Source organism: Lathamus discolor, chromosome 16, assembly GCF_037157495.1.
Source record: "Lathamus discolor isolate bLatDis1 chromosome 16, bLatDis1.hap1, whole genome shotgun sequence".
NCBI lineage: Eukaryota > Metazoa > Chordata > Aves > Psittaciformes > Psittacidae > Lathamus > Lathamus discolor.
This window is the reverse complement of record NC_088899.1, coordinates 4886568-4906979: the sequence shown is the minus strand read 5'-3', so window position 1 is coordinate 4906979 and position 20412 is coordinate 4886568. Positions and strand designations below refer to the sequence as shown.

Here is a 20412-nt window from a genome sequence, read left to right as displayed (position 1 = left end):
GCTTTTTCCTGCTTGGTAAGGGACCAACATCACAACTGCTCCAACAGCAACTACACAGAGCAACAGAGCCACAATAGTGCCAGCATCACCAAACTATCTTGCCAAGCCCCAGGAGAAGGAATTCTTGCTCCTCATCTCAAAGAGCAAACATGTGCTTTGCCATCTCTCCCACCACGGTCCTGCCCCTGCCTGGCTGATCCAGCACAGCTCCAACTGAGCAACAGCGGGTTTGGGAAACACAAGTATTTGCTCCCAGGCCCTGTGTTGGTGGCCATCTGCTCTCACACAGCTGGGAATCCCCTCAAGTCTTTTCTTCCCCCATGTGAAATATAGTACCTGTACGCTAAATGGGTAGAAATTAAAGTGCAGGCATCAGATCAACTTCCAGTTACACCTTCTAGTAGAGTGCATTGAACAAAGCAGGAGGGTTCAGGAGCAGCACTGTGCCACAGCTCACAGCCTGGTGGGCTGCATCTTCTCACAGCAAGAGATCAAGATGGGAGGTTGCAAACCCACTTTCCCCACAGCTAACGTTGTGCCAACCTCTCCCTAAAAGCCAAGGCCATCACTGCATTTTTCAGCTATGCTGTGACAAGACCAACAAGCACGTATCTGCAGCAGGCCATGATAAAGGTTAATCACAACGCTTGTTGTCAGGGCACCCCCCGTCTTTGATAAATGAAGGCAGACCACTGAGCTTTCTCCCTTTCCCTGCAGGATCCCAATTGAACTCTGAGTAGAAACCTATTCTCAGTCTCCCTTCCAAAGGGCTAAACATACCCCTGAGGGCCCCCTCCTGAGAGCAGGGACACAGATTTGGCTAATTCCCTATTTGTCCCAAAGCAACTCAAGTCCAGCCCACAGCCACAGTGACAGAATTCCTGTTCCCTGCAGAACAGGCTTCGGACCAGGATACAACCACACAGAGACAGGTAGCCCTGTACCTCAGCCTCCTCCAAAGGAACTCAAAGCCACACTTTGTTGGGTTGTTTGATGCTTTTATTTATCACATGTAAAAACACTACTGTTTGTGTTTGCAGGTACCTCTTGCTGCACTGCAAGTCACACAGCTCCAAACACTGAAGATCAGACAGGCAGAGAAAGGAATTCAAGTGTTCATGCCCAGTCACAGGGTCATGATCCTAGCAGGTATTTGATACACAGAACCCCCAGGGACTGCTCTACAAAAGCCTTACAATTAACAGATCAGAGTTGGTGGAAACACTAGGTGAAGGAAATGTCTATGGGGTAAGAGGACCTGCAAACTGGTCTTTCTCCTTCCAGCTGCCCTTCCTTATCTTTCTCTAGCACAGGTAATTGTGATCTAAGTACATAACTAGTGCTCTAAACCGGAACGGGGGTCCACTGATCCACACTTAGTTGACACGAGGGTTCCTGAAGTTCCTTCCAGCAAAGCGGGCCTTGCTGCCAAGCTCCTCTTCAATTCTAATGAAAGGGAAGAGAGTGCTGGGTGTCAGCAGACAGTGCAGAACTCCCACATTAGCACAGCTGCTGGCCTTACACCAAATCACCTTGACTGCCTAACACAGGAGATATTCCCAGAGCCACAAGCCAGCTCTCACTAAGCCAGTTAAGTTACACAAACATTTAATTGCAGGGCTCAGGATCACCCAACTTACATAGCGTCACCCAAACATTTTACATGCTCACTCAAGGGATCTGCATCATGCAGAAAGGATGTCTCCTATCTATTACCACAGGATGCTTTGTACGATGTTATCTGTAGCATGTCTGTTATGGACGTTACCCACCCAACATAATATAGTCTACACTCAGTTCTGCAAGCATAGCACCTGCCCAAAAAAAGCACCTCCACCAGCTTATGTCCTTAAGCTGCAGTGTTTCCAAGATGCAGAAGACTAAGCTGTGCCCTGAATGCATTAGTGGAGCATCAATTCTCTGTCAGGCTTCACTCCCAACTCTTTCCTCCCTCCCCAAGTCTCACCTCAGCAGCTGGTTGTACTTGGCTAGACGTTCAGATCGGCAAGGGGCACCAGTTTTGATCTGAAAGGGAAATCAGGGAGTTAGAATAAGGCCACAACTACTGTTGAGAGCATAATCATAGGCTTGATTTCAAGCATCAAGCTTTAAATATCCATATACTCAGACAGGATAGGGCTTGGGAGCAATAAAGATTGTTCATTTGCTAACAGCTTGTTTCAGGAAATCCCAGTAAGTCCACGGGAGTTGACTAAGATTTTTCAGATGGGTGGTTAAAGGTGAGTTTACACAAGATAACATGTTCCCTTGTCACACTGCCACCAGACAAAAATCAACTTCATGTATACAGGAACAGCAAATCTACAACACGAGCAAGCAGAGACCTCAAAGAGCCCTCAGTACTGGGGGAGAAAAGCAGGCTAGAGCTACAAGTCTACAGAATACACAAACTTCAGGAGTCACTTTGTATTCTCAGTTTATTGGAACAGACTCAGTGCCCTGCTCCATTTGCAGCAGGCAAGCCATCATGAAGGCATTCTGCTTTTCTTGCTTTACTAGACCATCCCCAGTTCTCTGCATGTTAGCAGAGCATTAGCATACGGTTCTTTGCTTTCTAGAACACATCCACTTCTTAATCTTAAATTTTGCCTGCCTTTGATTTCTCCCCACTGCCAATTTCAGCTTTGAATGGAAGCATGCTCTGAGAGCATGGCTCCATCACCATATTATCTTATCAAGCAGAAAGGAAAAATACACAGGCACAAATACCAACCTGACCAGTGCACAGACCAACTACCAGGTCAGCAATGAAGGTATCTTCTGTTTCTCCAGAACGGTGACTCACCATCACACCCCAGCCATTGGTTTGGGCAAGCTTACAGCTAGAAGAGATAAAACACAAAGCCTCACACCATGCGTATTTGCTTGCAGCCTTTGTGGTAGCTGTATTCCCTGCTTGGCCGTGATAGAACTGCCCTTTGGTACTTGTCAGGGTTAGGATCATGCGACACCACAGTGACAAAGACCTGCTATTACACACGCTTAGACCCAGTAAAGTTTTTTATGTGCCTACATGAGTTCAGGACTGTGAAGGTACAAGTTTACGTGCCAGTATCTTCTAATAGTTAATAACTGTTCTCCCTTTACAAATGCCCACTCAGCACATTTCTAGCCCGCTAGATCTGGTCTAGATGTTCATCTCTCTCAATTAGAGAGCACCCCTCCCTGGCATGGCACAGATGGGTGAACTTACGCTTGCAGCGACTCTGTCACAGAGCCGATCTGGTTGACCTTAAGGAGGAGGCAGTTGCAGGCTTTCTCATCCACAGCCTTGGCAATACGCTTTGGATTGGTCACAGTCAGATCATCACCAACCACCTGGATGCCAACGCTGCCAGTGAATTTCTTCCAGGCTCCCCAGTCATCCTGGTCAAACGGGTCTTCGATGGACACCACTGTAAAGAGATACAAGGAGCTTTAAGACAACACTCCCCTGAGAGGTGTTGTTTGAAAGCAGTGCTTCCAGAGTGCTGCAGCCAAGTACTACCCTCCTCAATGATTAGTCCTCAGACCCCTAAAACATTCTGCTCTTGAACCCTCTTACAAGAGAGGCTGGATCCTAACTCTTACCTTCAGCAATCAATCCCTATTTGCCACTACTTCCATGCTTCTTATTGACGAACAACTTACCAGGGTAGTTCTTGACAAAGCCCTTGTACAGGTCAGCCAGCTGGTCAGGAGTAATGTATCTGCTGGGGTCATCAGGGGATTTGAAGTCCAGGTCATACTTTCCATCACGGTAGAACTCTGAAGCAGCCACATCCATGCCAATGACAACCTTATCAGTGTAGCCAGCCTTGCCAATAGCAGTCTTCAGCAGCTCCAGAGCTGAAACACAACAAATAAAACATCTTGCCTCAAAAGCTATGCATTGATCAGCAAATGTACTTCCACTTGGCAAAGAATAGCCATTACCCCTACAGAAAGCCCAAAGGCCACGCAGAAAAGGCTCTTAAAAACTCTCCCACTTCTGAACTGACTGGAACAAGATATCACTTTAATACTGGTTTTAGCTTGTAATACCCTTGAGAGACCATTACAGGATTCAGAATCTCTTCAGGCAGGACTGTACTTTAGCCCAGAAAGCTTAATACTAGATGATACTACATCCTCCAAGTTTTGTGCATGTGGGCAGTAAGCAGTGATTGCACTTTATTACCTTTTTAGCTCCAGAACAGGTGTAGACCATGAAAGTGGTAAGCACTCAAGCCCTGCCTAATACTGGGATACATAGCCTGCCTCCACACAGGGCACCCTCTCTTCTCCTCTATTGTGACTCACTTGTACAATTATATGTACAAGAGGGTCTCTGGATACAACCCTGGATGCTACCCTGTTTGGCAGAGTCAAATCAAGGAAATTCAGCCTGGTCACAACAAGGAAGACTCTCCCAGTCACCCCTGACTCTATGCCAAGCAGCTGGATCAGGATCATACAATAGAAAGCTCAGATCAAGTGTGCTTGATTTTCCTGTGTTGTGGGGTGTTTTTTAAAAAAGATGTTAATGTACAAACTGCAAAAGCAGCTGCTGTCAGCAACACAATGTCTTTGGAGTGTAATGGCCATTTCAAGGTCATCTTCATTGATGTCTGCCAGGGTACAGATCTAGCAAGAGCTGCATGTGACTGGGATTCAGAAATGCCCTGATTTTTGGTGCTGGCTCACTATCTGCCATGTTAGAAAAGGCAATGCAGCTCAGAGGCTACATTCCATAATACAACTAGCAGCTTTAAAATAACAGAGTTCTAGTATTCTACTAGCTTATTAGCAGCTCCATTTCTGCAAAAGAGGCAGAAAAACAGCTCTTCTGGTATATTTTTTTGCAGGAACAGGTATCTCCCTTTCCACAAGACAAACTGCCTCCCTCCATCCCCAGGTTTCTGAACAGAACTGTTAGGCTGTGGAAGCAGCAAATGCCTCTGCTTCCCAGGCAAGTCTTCATACACTCCCACCTGTTACCAGGCACAGTTCATACTTTTTTCCTCATTTGTCAGGAGGAAGAAATTTCACTAAACATAAACACTGCCTTCTGAGAAGTCTGCAGTGCATCAGATATTCCCACACCACTTTTCAACTGGAAAGAGGCAAGATTCCCTTAAGCTGCTACAGGAATGAAACAGTAATGAGACATTCAAGTCAAAGCCATCCCATCAAGCTGCATTAACTTAAGTCCAAGGGAATAGCTTTGTGGAACTACACTGGATCACACCAGTACAAAACCAAGTTAACAGCAGTAAGTCCTACAACCTACTGATCCTGCTCTCCATTCACAGTGGATAGGCATGGTCCTCATTCTCTGGCTATCAGTTACACCTCCTCCCACACTTAGCTCATTTTTACCTTCTTTATTTTCCAGGATGTTGGGGGCAAAACCACCCTCATCACCCACGTTGGTTGCATCCTTGCCATACTTCTCCTTGATTACATTCTTCAGGTTGTGATAGACCTCTGCACCGATGCGCATTGCCTCCTTGAAAGTGTCAGCACCCACAGGAAGGATCATGAACTCCTGCATAGCCAGCTTGTTACCAGCATGGGAGCCACCATTGATCACATTGAAAGCCTTGGAGTAATCAAAAAGAAAAGGCAAGTTAGAATATTTCAGGGTAAATTGACAACAGCATTTAAGATAACAGCATTCCCTAGAGAACCTGATCTAAGACCCCACACAGCACCTGCTCAGATCAAGCCTCTAGGTAGCCCTAGCAAGAGACTTACAGGAACTGGAAGAATGACTTCTGCATTTCCAGCCAGGTCAGCAATGTGACGGTACAAGGGGACACCCTTCTCAGCAGCACCAGCTTTGCATACAGCCAGAGATACACCCAAGATGGCATTGGCACCAAATTTGGCTGAAACAGGAAGAAATTGTTTACAAAAACATTGTCTTCATAAAGAGACTCAAATACAAGCACCACAGTCCTGGTTATGCAAGTGCACAGGATATGCCCTACCACTTGCTTCTAACAAGCCAGAAATCTATATATCAGTCTTATTTTTTCCACACCTCACTGCAGCACAAAGCCTACTTACATTTGTTCTCTGATCCATCCATTTCCAGCATCAGTTTGTCAATCTTTTCTTGCTCCACAACATTGACATTCTGCAGAGAAAAGCAAACAAAGCACTGCTTGACACCAAACATAGCTCCACAAACTCTCACCTACCCACTGCTTTTTGATTTCCCTGGCAGGCACCAAAACTTGCTTAAGGGCAACTACCAACAGTTGAAAAGACTAATTTTCATCATTAACCAGCAGCATCTTCTGGTCACTTCCAGCAGACTAAGGCTGACACATGAGAAGCTTGTTTCGTTCTCCACATTCAGAGCTATAAGGCTATCATGTCCCTTTGACTTCCTGACATTTACACTGCTATCTGCCTGGCACAGGATAGGAGAAAGCTCCAGTTTATGCCTCCTGCCCCTTTCATGCAAGCTCAAAGATGATCGGCTTGCTCAAAACATACACCCATTTGTAGCTTACTACTTAATGTTCGGAACTGTCACTAAGAACATACAATCACTTCATGCATTATCACTTCATTTTGCACTCCCTTTTCTAGTTAGGGCTCAGTGCCCATGAAGTGCACAGCAATGTCACTAAAGCAGGCTTTATTAAGATCCCCTCAAATTCCCTTCCACATTAGCCAGCTTGGATAAAATTCAGTCCCTCCCCACCATTCAGCCACCCTTTTAAGCATAAAGTATCTTAACTGCACACCAGTGAAGTTCACAGATGCTTACGTATTTCTGCACACTACAACACTAGGCTGCTAGAGACTGTTCTCATTGTTAGATATGAGGTCATCAAGTAAAGCAACTGCTGCCAAAAGGTCACTTTGTTCACATGCACTCCAATACACAGCTAACAACTCCCCTAAGCAAGACAGCTCCTGCAACTGTCTCAAGAGACAACCCGTCAGTTAGGACACACTGGACTGGCATTAGCAGATGTTAGACAACACATTGCTCCTACCTTGCTAACCAGTGCAGGTGCAATTGTTTTATTGACGTGCTCAACAGCTTTTGAGACACCTGTAAGGAACAAGTAAATTGGGACACTGGTCAACCACACTGGTTATGTAGGCATTAGTAAGGGATCTCAGTTACAAAAAACATCAAGGATATCATCTCATGCTCTTCAAACCCCAATCCAACCTCAGCTTACAGCCAAATGTGAACACTTCCAGAGGTCATCTTGATTGAATCAGAAGTTGCATGAAGTAAGCATCACCTAGGAATGCCTGCTGCAAAGTTAGTTTGCAAGACCATGCCCTGGAGAAATTCATCCAAGTGACAAGGTTGCACTGAGAGCACATCCATTACCTGTGTACATAATGCTGTCCCCAGGAACTCGTTAACATATTTAACAGCTCTGGATACACCTGACAGAAGCGAAATGGACAAAGACAATCAAGGAAGAGATGAAGACCCACAGCCAAGAACAAAGGCAGTCATGGAAGAAAGAAAAGGACACAAACAGGTAACAGACCTTTAAGTCATCAAGTGTCTGATATTGAGCAAAAGACTAGAAACAAGAGGATTCAAAGGGTAGAGGAAACTGTGCGTCAGTCAGCAAGGCTGTATTTGGTCTTTCCACCTAGGTTTCCATCATACTGCAGACTCAAACCTCAAGTGGCTAAATGACAGCATTTGTAAAAGGTTTTAGGACAGGCTGCTCCTATCCATTCATGGAATGGACGAGTAAGGGGAAAGAAAAAATTTTCCTCAGAACTTAAGCATGCAGCAGCTCAGGCATTTCACTATCTGCTATTCTGTAACACCACTGAAGCATCAGCTTAGCCCATTTTACACTTGATACGATGCTGAAGGACACTGTTACTGTACCTGTATGCAGGCATAAAAAACATCTGCCCTAGCTTCTGGCAGAGAATAAAGCATGAACACAGCACCATCCTTTTAATCATGTGGACCCACCATTGTGCAAACCAGCAGTTCCAGCATGAACTTGCTTCTTCCCCATAAGCAGAGGCCATCATTAGCCAGCTACCAGTATCAGCCTAAGGAGTACTAGCACCCCTGGACACTGTTTGAAGACCCCTAAAGACCTCGGCTTCAGAACCTGCGAATGCTCATTAAGTGCACCCTGAACCACATTAACTGCCTTTTAAGTGGTCTACGGCTGGAGATTTCTGTTACAAAAGCCCTACCAGCTATGTGCAACTCATCTCATTTGGTGATTTTCCTTTTTTGTAACTCATGTTATTCCCCAGCTGACAAAAACTCCCAGCTGTGATAGCCTGCTGTGGAAGCTCAGGCTGCTGTCTAGTTAAGTGCCATCAAGAACTGTTTGTAGGATCAGATTTAACAGGTCTAAGTGCTCACACATTTAACACACTGAGGTAAGTACACATTTACTCTTCTCAAAGAAAAGTGCCTGAGGTAAACAGCATAAGCTCTTCGGCTCTTTGGGATATTCAGTCATCTAGTTTATTCTGTGTTTAAGTAATAACTCTGAATCTTCTCAGACAATGCTCTCCAAGTTCAATTCAGTAGTTACCTACTCTAACCAGGCTTTCTGAATGGGCACAAAACATTGCAGCTTCCTTTCACCTGACTGGCAGAAAAGTTTGAAGACAACTGAATTTCTTTCCCAGCTAAGAGTTAATCTATATACTTAGAAGGTATCACCAATGCTTTTGCAGCAGCAAGCTAAAAAGGAGTCCTGACTGTCCAAGCTCTCAGAGTAATCATAAGAATTACTATTAGGGTGTTTATTAGGTAATGCCATCCTTTATGCGGGTATTCTTTTTTCCCATACTTGCTCCCAAGCCAGTCAGGTGACTGCTGTGCTTAGTTTCCTTTCAGGACACACAGTAAGTCCCTAGACAACTAAAATAATATGCCATTAACACAAACTTAAGTATCATGGCTACCTGTAATAACAGATAAAAAGATAAGGTGGCTTTAGCTATTGTGCAATCTGAAACAATGGTATCTTCCATGATTATCAGCGTGAAGCTGCACATTAGCTGTGGTCAGCAGCTGGCATAAGCCTCAGGCTCAGGATTTAACCTGCTTCTAAGGAATCTGTGGTGCCAGAGCAGATACATTTAAGAGTTCTTTGAAAATTCAGTCCGTGAAGAGTTCTTGTGACTAGCTGCAGCATCACCAGGCCTTTTGGAGCAGTTCATTCAGACGCTCTTACAACACACTACTAACACACTCTATACTCTGACATGCACCAACAGGCAGGGCAACAGAAGTGGCATAACAAAGTCCATTTGGGCATACCATAATAGAGACATTATCACCTAGCTCGCATGCCATGTACCCATCTGCAGAAGTACACTTATCTCCATCATTATATATGCTGGAGGCAGTCACTCTCTACAGGGTACCTTGGGAAACGCAGCAGCCTGTGCTTTACCTAGGCCCCAGCCACACAACCTACATGTGGTATGCATTGCTAGCATCTTACTGTTAATCTCCATAGCATTTGCTTAATTGCCATGCCTTGTACAGAACATGGACAGCAGTGAGGGAGCCCATGTGACCTCTGCTCCAATCTGGCATAAACATATGCAGTAACACAGCCATTGTAACAGGCCAAGCTGGGTACCAAAATTCAGGTTTACCTTTCCCCAGGTAGCGTGTCTTGTCATTGTCACGAAGCTCCAGAGCTTCATAGATTCCAGTTGAGGCACCACTGGGAACAGCAGCTCTGAACAGACCTGTTTCCAACAGGAAAAAGAACTGTCTTAGCATGCTCAAACCCACGAAATATTCTCCACCCTAACACCATCCCAACCTAACACACACTGCCACCACTGGAGATGGAGGAGGTCATCTCTGAACAGCATCTCTGCCCACTTAACATCCATCCTGAGAACCTTTGGTTCTTTACAGCACCAACTCAATAGTGCCTCACTCACTGATCAACAGCAAGTTGACTCATTCTCCACTGTTTATTTCAAATGTGTAAGTTTGGAAAGACACCTATTTCCCTTCCAAAAACATGGTTTTATTACTGAATCCTCCTTTGAGCCCAGTCTGGCAGGCAAGCTCTTGAATTCTTCTAAGGTATGGCATAAAAGGGACAATTACGAGGCCTATATTGTTAATATGACCTCTGAGCTCTTCCAACAACAGTACAGCCACCCAGACACCCCATCTCTCCAGCCAAGGATGCTGAACTTTGAGCAAATCAGTCCGCTGTTCTGCCTGTGGTTCAAGATGCCAGCTTCAGCCTCCAGTCTCTCCCTTATCCCACTACAGCAAAGAGCTTAGTAGGGTCAATCTCATTAAATGACTGCATTAATCTTTTGAGGCAGAAAGATCAGCTATTTAGTTCATGTATTACAGCTATTGTGTTTGCTCATTCCACCAAACCACACTGGTATGTGTTTGCACAATGCCTTTGTCAGATCCTATCGGATGTGGGATGCACAACTAGCAAACCAAGGGAAAGTCCTGCAATAATTAAAAATATAAGATGTTAGATGTGAAAACCCAATTAGACAAGATGTTTAGTCATGCCTGAGCACTCACACAGAGAAGAAACCATTACCCAAGATTAAATTCTGCAGCAGAAGAGTGTTTCAGTACACAAAGTGACTGCTAGACAAATCAAGAATTAAATGTCAAGTGCAGTCAGAGTTTAGGGAGCATTGAAAACTAAGACCTGGCCATTAGCAGCTGCTTACAGACACAAAGGCCTTTTAACTCCACGTTTGGAAGTGCTATCCCAGTTTTTGCTCAGGACAAGGGGAGAAAGGCAGTTTTGGATTAACACTTGCACTGTAAGAAGTGGCACAGCAAGAAACACTTTGTTGTCCAGGCCAGTATCTGGAGTTCAGCAAATTCATGCCAGTAAAGCAAGGTACAGGCTTTTTCTGCAAGTTCCACTGCAAGCTCAGCAACAGGTTATACGTATGGAAGAAATAGCAAGCACAATTCCACTGTTTTAACAGGACTGCTTGTAATGCTTTTAATTGCCTCTTCAGTTCTGCCAGATAAACAGAAGAAACAAACATCTGCAATGACTCACCTTTGTTGGTATAGAGGTCTACCTCAACAGTGGGATTCCCACGGGAGTCAAAGATTTCACGGGCATGGATCTTGAGAACAGACATCTTTAACACCTGAAAACAAAAGTTAGCATTAAACACAAATAGTTTGGGTGGGAAGGAACCTTCAAAAATCATCTAGTTCATACACCCTGCCACAGGGGTGTTGAACATCTTTCACTTGAAGATGCTCAAAGTACCATCCAACCTGACACAACACTTCCAATGATGGGGTATTCACCACTTCTCTGGGCAAATCTCTTCCAGTGTCTCATCACCCTCATCATAAAAAAAAAAACCATCTTCCTTATATCCAAACTAAATCCAGATACCATCAACCCAAGGCCTGGGCAACTATTCCAGTTCCTGGGAGGACTGTTTGGATGGAGACATCATCATAGGTAAGCTGTATGGCTTCCCTTTGGGTTTCAACCACAGCCTTGCAGTTGCAGTGGGTAGACACCATGTTCTTTCAGCAGGCAACTGTCTCCATACAGTTCTTAAAAAGAACCCACTAATAAAATGGTAATTCTTTTGAAAGACGTTATCTTCAAATTCCCTGCAGACCTCAAGCTTCTGGGGAGGCTGGCACAGCCACCAGCTGAGTTGGGGCAACAGGCTGCAGCCTAAGCCTCAGCAGAGCAAGCAGCAGCCAAATCACCCATCAGAACTGCCATGGAACCTGCTGATGTTGCTCCCAACAGACTCCACTCCCTGCTCCCGCACCCTGGCTGCTGGTGCTCCTGAGAGGCTGGTTCTGTGTGGCCTCTGGCAGCTTGAACCAGCTACAGGTACAGCCAGGCCCACCCAGCTCTCCCTCACAAGACCTGCTGCCTGGTCCCTCTCCCATACAGCCAAAGGGTGCCAGCAACACAGAACCCCCACCCACAGGAGATCTCAAGCCTTGCACTGCCCTCAGCATGGCTGCTAGCATTGGCTTAACATCGTTTATACCCTGTATTAGCACCTGCAGTCACAAGACCAGTTCAAAAACATCACTTTAGACTACTTCAACTGGGAAAACCTGTAATACTTAGCAAGAGTTGAGTCATTTGTTGAGAAGGCAGAAATTTTAACTTAGGTAGGAAGAACAATCTAAAACCAGAAGCCTTGTTTCTAGAGATACCTAAAGGAATGTCACCTTAACGTGTAAGAGCAGCTAAGCAATCCCAATACAGGAAATCTCTGCTACCAGATAGAATTCTTTTTGATAAAAGGCTAAAGTGCAACAGTGCTTAGTATGCACAGCAGCTGTTCAGAGCCAAATGTAACCTATCCCAATATAGAAACAGCCAGCCACGGCTCTAATTAAGAACTTGCATTAATAGTTATACCTTATCTGGGGTATTTACAGGAATAGCTCTTCCTCTGTGGCGATTTCTCTTCCTTTGAATACTTTTCACCCCCTTCTCATTTATCTATACACTTTTCCTTAAAGAAAAAAAGGCAATAAGGAACTCCTTATGTAAGCCCAACAACATTTTAAAAACCAAGTCATACACAAGCCTGCAAGCCACCGATTGGCACCAAACCCAGCTCATCTGCAGAGAAGAAAGCTCAGACTCAGAAGCAGAACTATCTGGAAGCTGGCTCTTTGGCAAGCCACTGTGGGTGGTAACCCTGTTTACAGAAATGGTCATGCATCTCTCTGCAGTTAGAGCAAAGTTAAAAAAACTGGACCTTGGAAACAGTACTGCTTGTCCTGAGCGTGCATGTGTGGGGGTTACCTTAATACACTTATACTTCCTCCACTGAAAAACCCACACCCCATGTTAAAAACATGGGTCACCATTTGGTTTGTCACCATGGCTTTGAAGTGCCATTTCCAGCTGCCTTGCCTCTAAGCAGCACGTTGTATAAGACAGTTTTTGAGAGACTCACTGCCTGCTCCACAGCAAAGCCCACGCACTGACAGACGATATGACTAATGTAAGTAAGCAGCAACACAACTCAGTTCAAGCTTGCCTTCGTGCTGCCAGTATGAAACTTGAATCAGTAAATATCAAGCTCAAAATAAATCCCTGCAACTCTCCAGTTATCAGGCCTGTCCATACTAACACTCATCTCTCTGCACATGCACTGAACAGTGGCTAATAGGAAGAATCCCCATTTATCTGAAAAGCGTTTTTGGAGCTGATTAGGCTGGCACCTGCTATGCCTTACTTTCATTTTCAGAACCACGGCTTTGCAACAAACCATTAGGTGTCTGATTCTTTGAACAGCCAGCCAGCTCACAGTAAGTAAGCAATTCAAGAACTGTCTATTGACCTTCACAAAGGTGGCACTTCAGGAATTACTCCCTGTAAGAGCTTTCACTGGTAATGTCTGCCAGGTCCGACATTACTCAAGCACCCTTGACAAGTGACCTCTCCAGCAGTCCCTCCCTTTTCCTTAGGAGGAGGCATTTCACAGCACTGCAGTGTTTCACAAATTCCTCACACCTTTTTTTTCCCCCCTCTTCCTTTGGCTTATCTTCCCAACCCCCTCACATGTTCAAGAAACAGCTTTCCCCCCAAGCTATTCCTGGGTAAAAATCTCATGCTGTTTAGCTCATCAGAAGCCGAATGTTACATATTCTGCCTCAATCAATTCAGTCAAATCTAGAAAGTAAGGGTTAACACAGATCTAGCTGTGGAAATGCTAAAAAAACACAAGAAACCTCATCAGTAGCACTCCAGACCTTTGTACTAAGTGAAGGGGCTAGCCAAACATGCAAATACCAGAGTGATACTTAATGCACACATTGCCTTAAACCTTGTTTTGCACTGTGATCTGCTGGCAAGGTCAGTGTCTCCCTTCACAGAGGAACCACACACACACACTAGCTTTCCTGGCCTCCACAGGAGCACACACTGTTACCTACTTCAAGGCCCAGCTACAGACCACTGCCAGTTCTGAGTACAAGCCTCACTATTAAGTCCAAAAATTGGCAAGGGGGCTGGAACAGATGATTTTCCAGAGGTCCCTTCCAACCCTAATGATTCTGTAATAAATTCTGTGATATAACCACTTACTCTATAGCTGAACTTGTGTTCTCTACAGGAATACAGTATTCTAACAAAAATGCAGACTACTCCAACTTATAAGTACTTGGACAAGCATGGACCAACCAGGCCACCTTCCAACCCTACTCCTTTTCATTGCACATGGTAGTGATTCACCTCCATGATCTGCAACATGATGCAGTGTATTTTAAGTAATGCCTGGCAGGAAGTAAGGCACAGACACGTTGAACTACTTTGTTATTTAAGATGGAGGCCTGAACCCGCATTGCCTCAGTCTGTGGATTTGGATGACAAACTTCACTACTTCCGGGCAGACTGAGAAAGTCACAGCCCTGCCCTGTGACTCAGCAGGCATCTAACGGACCTAGAGACCCAAGAGCCTCTCTGGTAGCCGCGCACGAGGCAAACCGGTGAAGAGGTATTTTCCACACCGTAATATCCAGAGACCCACACTAAGTAGCCATGTGCAACTCCCTACAAGTGCTGCCCTGAGATAACCAGCACTTAATCAAAGCCATTGGGAGGCCTAAGGCACACAGATTTCACAGAACGCTTTGGGCTGGAGGGGACCTTTCAAACATCATCCAGTTCCAACCACTCTACCATGGGCAGGGACACTTTTCCACTAGACCAGGTGGCTTCAAACCCCATCCAACCTGCTTTGAACATTTCCAGGGATAGAGAATCCATCTGAATGCTGACATCAAACGTTAAAATATTTGAGATGTGAAGCTGAAGGACATCCACTGCAACTAAAGAGGGGAAAGTCCAAATCACGACACGCAATCCGAAAGCACTTGTTAGTGATTAAGAGATAAGAGTTAAGCACTGCTTTTGAGAAGCTCTGACCCACCATATACCCCAGGAGGCTTTAACCCCTCTGTCCTTGCTGAGAGGGTTTAGGCCGGCCTAGGCCTCCCCCACGTGATGCTGCTACAGTGCCGTGTTGCTGGCAGCACACGCAGCGGCCCTCGCTCCCTCACAGCCCGACCGGGTTCACAGGCAGAGCCCGCGCGGCCCCATCTCAATGCGGCGGTCGCGGCTCCGGAGCCCGAGGACGGGAAACCGCGGCCGCGCAGGACCCCTCGCCCCGCGGTTAACTGCGGAGGGACCGGGCCGCTGATGCCCGCACAGCCACGAGGCCGCAAGAGCCTGCCCCCGCCGGCACACTCACCTCCGGCCCAGCAGCCCCACCACCACAGCACCGACCGCTCCCCTCCGCGCCTCACCTCACACTGGGGTCGAGGGGCTGCGCGGCCGCCAGGCTATACCCACCCCGCGCACATCTCCCGCCCCTCCTCCAGCCCTCCATTGGTCGGCTCAACCCCTCGCCGCTCTTCCATTGGCCAGCGCTGCCTTTCTCCGCTCTTCTATTGGCTACCTGCTCCTCGCGCCAGAGGCGGGCTCGGGTGCGTGCGCTACGTGCCGCGGCGGCCCGCTCGGTTCCGCCGTTCTCCTCGTGGAAAATCCCAGCACGGAGGGGGCGGGGCCATCTTCTACCCCCCCCCCTCTCACGGCGCACGCGCGCTGGGGGAGAAGATGGCGGGTGGGGGGGTTCCGGCGTGCGGGGTTCGGCCTCGTCTATGGCATGGCCGTGAGCAAGCCCGGTCACCGGCGGTGTCCACCGGGTGCCGCACGTAGGGTGAGCCGTGTCCTCTGTGCGGGGGGACATTGGGCACATGGGGACGTTGACTGGGCACGGCACCGGGGGAACAGACCCCACACACACACACATACGCGTGTGAGGGGAGGGGGGCCCGCAGTGTGTTTATTGCCATTAAAAGTGGAAGCTGTGTTGCTGGAATGCCAGGTCCAGCAAGGCGTCTGTGTGAGGCGGGTGTAGGAGCAGTGGCCAAAAAGAGCAAGAAGGGGGCATGCTGACAGGAGGAAGGCTTGTGAGTACTAGGAAAGGTTAATTAATAACACAGTAAAGGTTTACTCTGATTTGTAAGTGAAAAACTGGTGACTGTGGCTGCGCCATCCCCGGCAGTGTTCAAGGCCAGGTTGGATGCAGGAGCTTGGAGCAAGCGTGCCCCAAGACGTGCTCAAAGACCGTATTGTGACCAAAACCCAATGGAGCAGAACAGAGCTCAACACCAGGCCACAGAATGAAAGACTTTGCCAAAATGGAGTGACTCATGGCCCAGGGTTGAAAACCCCATCAGGCTGTTCATTGATAATTATTTAGTCTGCTGTATGATGGTGAAGTATGAACCATGCACCGCTGCATGAACCCGCTGCAGTGGGCAAAGCCTCCATCCCTGGAAAGTAATCCTTGACTCTCTATGGACGCAGTGGTAACCACGTGTGATGGTGTTCGATAAGAACATGAGTGGTTCCCTGCCGTGGCCATGCAGAGGGATCCTCTTACTGCCTATTTATCCAATGCCCACAGTAGCTGCTCCCTGTGACCAGCTTGGTGAGCCCTGCATCACGTCCCGTAAGCATGATTTCTTCCAGGACTTTTTAACCAAGGGATGCTCGGACATTGCATTGTGGAAGGGAGGCTGCAGTGAGAGGAATCCCATTGACAGGTCCCAAGATTAGAACAAGGCCATAGGCTGACTTGGGACAGGCATGGTCTTGTTCCTTCTCACCTTCCCATGTCCTCAGCCTTCGCTCTTGGATGTGATTGCTGCTGTTGAAGGCAGAGCACCATTCCCAGCAGTGAGACTGTTAGCAGGAATGAAAACCATCGGTGTTACCAGCACTGTTCCCAGACTAAAGTCGAAAACACAGCACTGCAGCAGCTACTAAGAAGGAGAAAAATGACTGGTAGTGCTGGACCCAGGACAGAAGCCATGACCAGGGACCAGTGCTTTGCATTGCTGGGACACTGCAGCACCCAGACCCATGCATGTAATCCCATGGGGACTCCCCATTCCCCTGGGTTTGCTTCCTTCCATTTCACTGACACTGATGAGGCCTGGCTCTGTAGTATTTAAAGTACGTAACACCAAACCAGTGGAGTTCCCCAAGCCTGGAGTTGGGGTCTAGGGGCTCCAGGGGTCTGACAGTGCCCCCTTTTCCACTGCACTGTGCAAAACCATGTTGTTGCTTGCAAAGTCAGTAATACTTGTGCTTGCTCACAAATGGCCTCACCCTTCCAACCTATGACTGATTGTTTCTTCTGGGCACATTTTTCTTCCCTCTCTGAGAACATTCCCCCAGGGCAAGCTTTAAGCCTTAATAAAAAGCAAAGGAAATCAGTTGAACTGATTCCTTCCCTTAAGCACGCCATGCACAGCACCCGCCAGGCCCCCCTGCATGGCTCCTAGCAAGGAGACACCATCTGAAACCCAAGCTGCTTTGTGACAGTGAGGTATGGCCCACATGCCTACGGCATTTTTTGGTGCTCTTTCTGCCTTGCTGAGTGTGCAGATTCATGTGGGCTGCAGGGCCATGAATCAGGTCGAAATGCTGCTGGGCTGCACACAGCTGAGAGAAAAAATACTGGTCACAAAAAGCCCTTGTAATTAAACTGCCACCTTATAGGTAGATGATTCCTTGCAGTGCCAACCTCCCCAAAACTGCATGTTATACCCTCTATAGCTGTGTCTTTGGCAGTAGTTCTGACTTATCCTGGAGCCTTACCCTTACTGGTGCAAATGAATGAGAAGGGAGCATTCCCTGCCAAAACGTGCTCCTGAGCAATCAGATGGTAGAAATCATACAACTGGATTTTTATGCGGGACAGCTGCTGAATTAGAGATGCTCCATCGGTTTTGCCTTCATAAAATTGATATGCATGAAAAAAACACATTGAGATGTTGAGTCTTATAATGAGCTAGAGAAGGTGGAGCACAAGAAAGTCTAAAGCTGAGGGAAGCTCAACATTGTAGTAGCTGAGCAAAAAGCTGATGGCGAAGTATGGTAGGGTGCTCTTTGGGAATAGAAGACGTTCTGAAAGGTCAAAACTTGCTGGCAGGCAGAAGTGGAGTGTAAAGCAAACCCTCTGGCCTGGGCAGCTGAGCACTGCGTTTCTTGCAGCTCTATGTTTCTGTTCAACCAAACCAAAGCTGTGAGAAAGGACTGGCTGTAGAAGACCAGCCTAAGCTCTTCCACTGGTCCCTTGCTGAGGCTCTTCTTTCCTTGTGACCACAAAACCAGCACAAATCAAGCATCTTCTGCTGGAGTGCAAGCAAAAAGCTGTGTGCTGAGAACCTGCATCCCCCCCCCCCCCCCCCCAGCCTCATGGTCCCATTCCTGGCAGGCAGGACTCACGTGGGGTTCTGGCCACAGATGGTGTGCCAAGAGCTGTGTCCGCTCCACTGAGTCGTGTGTCTGCAAGAGAAGGCACAGCTGAAGACACTGGCACTGCAGTAGCTAAAGGCAGCATTGATCAGGCATCCATGAGGAGAAGCCTGGCACTGTTCAGGTGTTGGCATAATATTTCCTGGATCAGCAGATTTAAAATTGCGCTGTAAAATACATGTTAATATGAAATGAAAATGCCACTGCTCAGTCATGTATCCTGCCTGGTTTTTCTTTTTCTTCAAAATTGAGCATCCCTAAGGCTATGAGATACAGAGCCAGCACGAGTTTCTGTGGGAATTCAGGCTTGTTACCAGCTAATCAAGTACTCAGTGCACTCTGTTAAAATATTTCTTTCATGGTTTGGGAGGGGGATGTACGCCTAATGGGATGGACACTGGGAACAGAGAGTTTTAGGAAACATAAAGCCACTGTAACTAGTAATCCAGTTTGACAGCCCACACAAGTACATTAACACGTTGGTATAACATGCTGATGGAGCAGATGGAGAAGAAATACCAACACAGCTCAGGCTTACAGGCATCCAACAACCCAGCAAGGGAAAACAATTCTCATGATCCACATCCCCCTGCATTGCAAGGCCTAGTCATTCCTTGAGCTTTACAGACCGTAGGAAAACTTTAAGTGTAATATATGCAAGGTTTTTAATAGCTTGCAACACGCTCATGAGCACAGAAGCTGACGAGGCCAGCCTTTTCCTTCCCTGTTTAAAGTGGTTGGGTAGGAGAGTTCGAAGCTTTGCAGAGTGTGAAATCACTGATTCAAATGCCTGAGGATGCCAAGGCAGGGAGCAGAACTACCACAGATCAGGACTTGTTTGCTGGTGCATTAGAATGCTAAAGAACCATTATGCAGTGTAGGGTGCATCGCAGGGTGTGAGCTTTCTTAGCAGCTTGAAAGCACTTCCTGAATACTCAGGGACTTCTTTTCCCCCCCTCAGTGCCTCCCAAAACACCTGAGGAACATGTGTCTGGGTCTCTGTTGTATGCACCACCCTCATCTCCTGTATCCCACAGCTCTGCAAGTGCCAACCTGTTCATGTTTTGATAAGTGTCTTTTTGCAAAGCAGTCCTGCATCAAAGTGAGTGAGGCTTCCTGACTGTGCCAGTGCACTCGAGGTGAGATCTCCGGAGGAAAGCAGGAGTCACAGCTCTGTCGCTCACAGCTCTGTCGCTCAGGTTTCTTCTCTTCATTCACTCTGCAGATCCTGGTATTTTTAAGGAGCATTCATTGGAAAGGTAATGGCAGAGCCTGACTAATGCTGTTTCTGGCATCTATTAAAATTATTGAATGACTGTTTGAGATGTTATCTTCCAGGCAGTCAAAACCTCCTCTGCCTTTACAGCCTTCTCTCTTGCTTCTCATCCCCCTGTTCTGTCATGCTTTTGTCTTACAGCTTAACTCTGTGATGAAACAGCACAGGGTTTAGGCACATGAGTAACTAAATTACTTGAGAAGACAGACCTGACGTCTTAATGCTTGTAACTTCCACCACTTCTCTTAATTCTCCTGTCTTTTCCCAGGGTTTTAGAGATGGACTGGTTAACATCCTGAAAATTAATTAAAAGCCACCAGTTCCTGCATTTAATAGCCAGTCTGAAAGTAACTTCAGTGCAGTGACTGGGGTAAGGAAGAACCTAGAGTGAATTAGATCTGTTCAGGTCCTCAAACAGAAACCTCACAGTTACAGCACAAAACTTAAATGAAGAGTTCTCAGTGAGGACCTGCTGCTGGAGTGACCAACCCTGCATGGCTGCAGGGACCCCATCTTGATACCTCACCTGACAGTCTGATTTCTGACTTTCTCCAACTCCAGCTAGCTTCAGTTGAGTTGGGATTTGAATTTCCTATGGAAAATACTACCCCCAGTTTCCAAGCCAGCAGGGACAGGGCAGGGAGCTTATGGACCTTGGCCAGAGGATTTTATGTCTGAGTTTCTACGAAATGGGTTCTCAGGGTTTATTCAGTCCTAAAGGGGGTTTAGTGGATGCTGAAGATGCAAGTGACATTAAACTAATTGGCCATTTTTGACAGTGATACTATGGACACAGGTTTTTGTGCAGCTATGGATATATAGCAT

The 20412-nt window shown here is 46.8% G+C and overlaps 1 protein-coding gene across 2 annotated transcripts; it reads right to left on the bottom strand.

Moving 5' to 3' along the window:
* Positions 1-977: 977 nt before the first annotated feature.
* ENO1 (enolase 1) lies at positions 978-15336 on the bottom strand. Of its 2 annotated transcripts, none has more exons than XM_065696215.1 (12): positions 15232-15336; positions 11034-11127; positions 9622-9717; positions 6999-7057; positions 6055-6124; positions 5740-5873; positions 5362-5584; positions 3652-3849; positions 3215-3416; positions 2735-2843; positions 1967-2025; positions 978-1446 (listed from the first exon to the last, which is right to left on the bottom strand). In XM_065696215.1, the coding sequence occupies exons 2-12, from the start codon at positions 11116-11118 to the stop codon at positions 1377-1379; spliced, it is 1305 nt and encodes a 434-aa protein (XP_065552287.1). In that variant the 5' UTR covers positions 11119-11127; positions 15232-15336; the 3' UTR covers positions 978-1376. The 2 variants fall into 2 exon arrangements, with proteins under 2 accessions (XP_065552287.1, XP_065552288.1); XM_065696216.1 differs by lacking the exon at positions 15232-15336 and adding an exon at positions 12387-12483.
* Positions 15337-20412: the final 5076 nt, after the last annotated feature.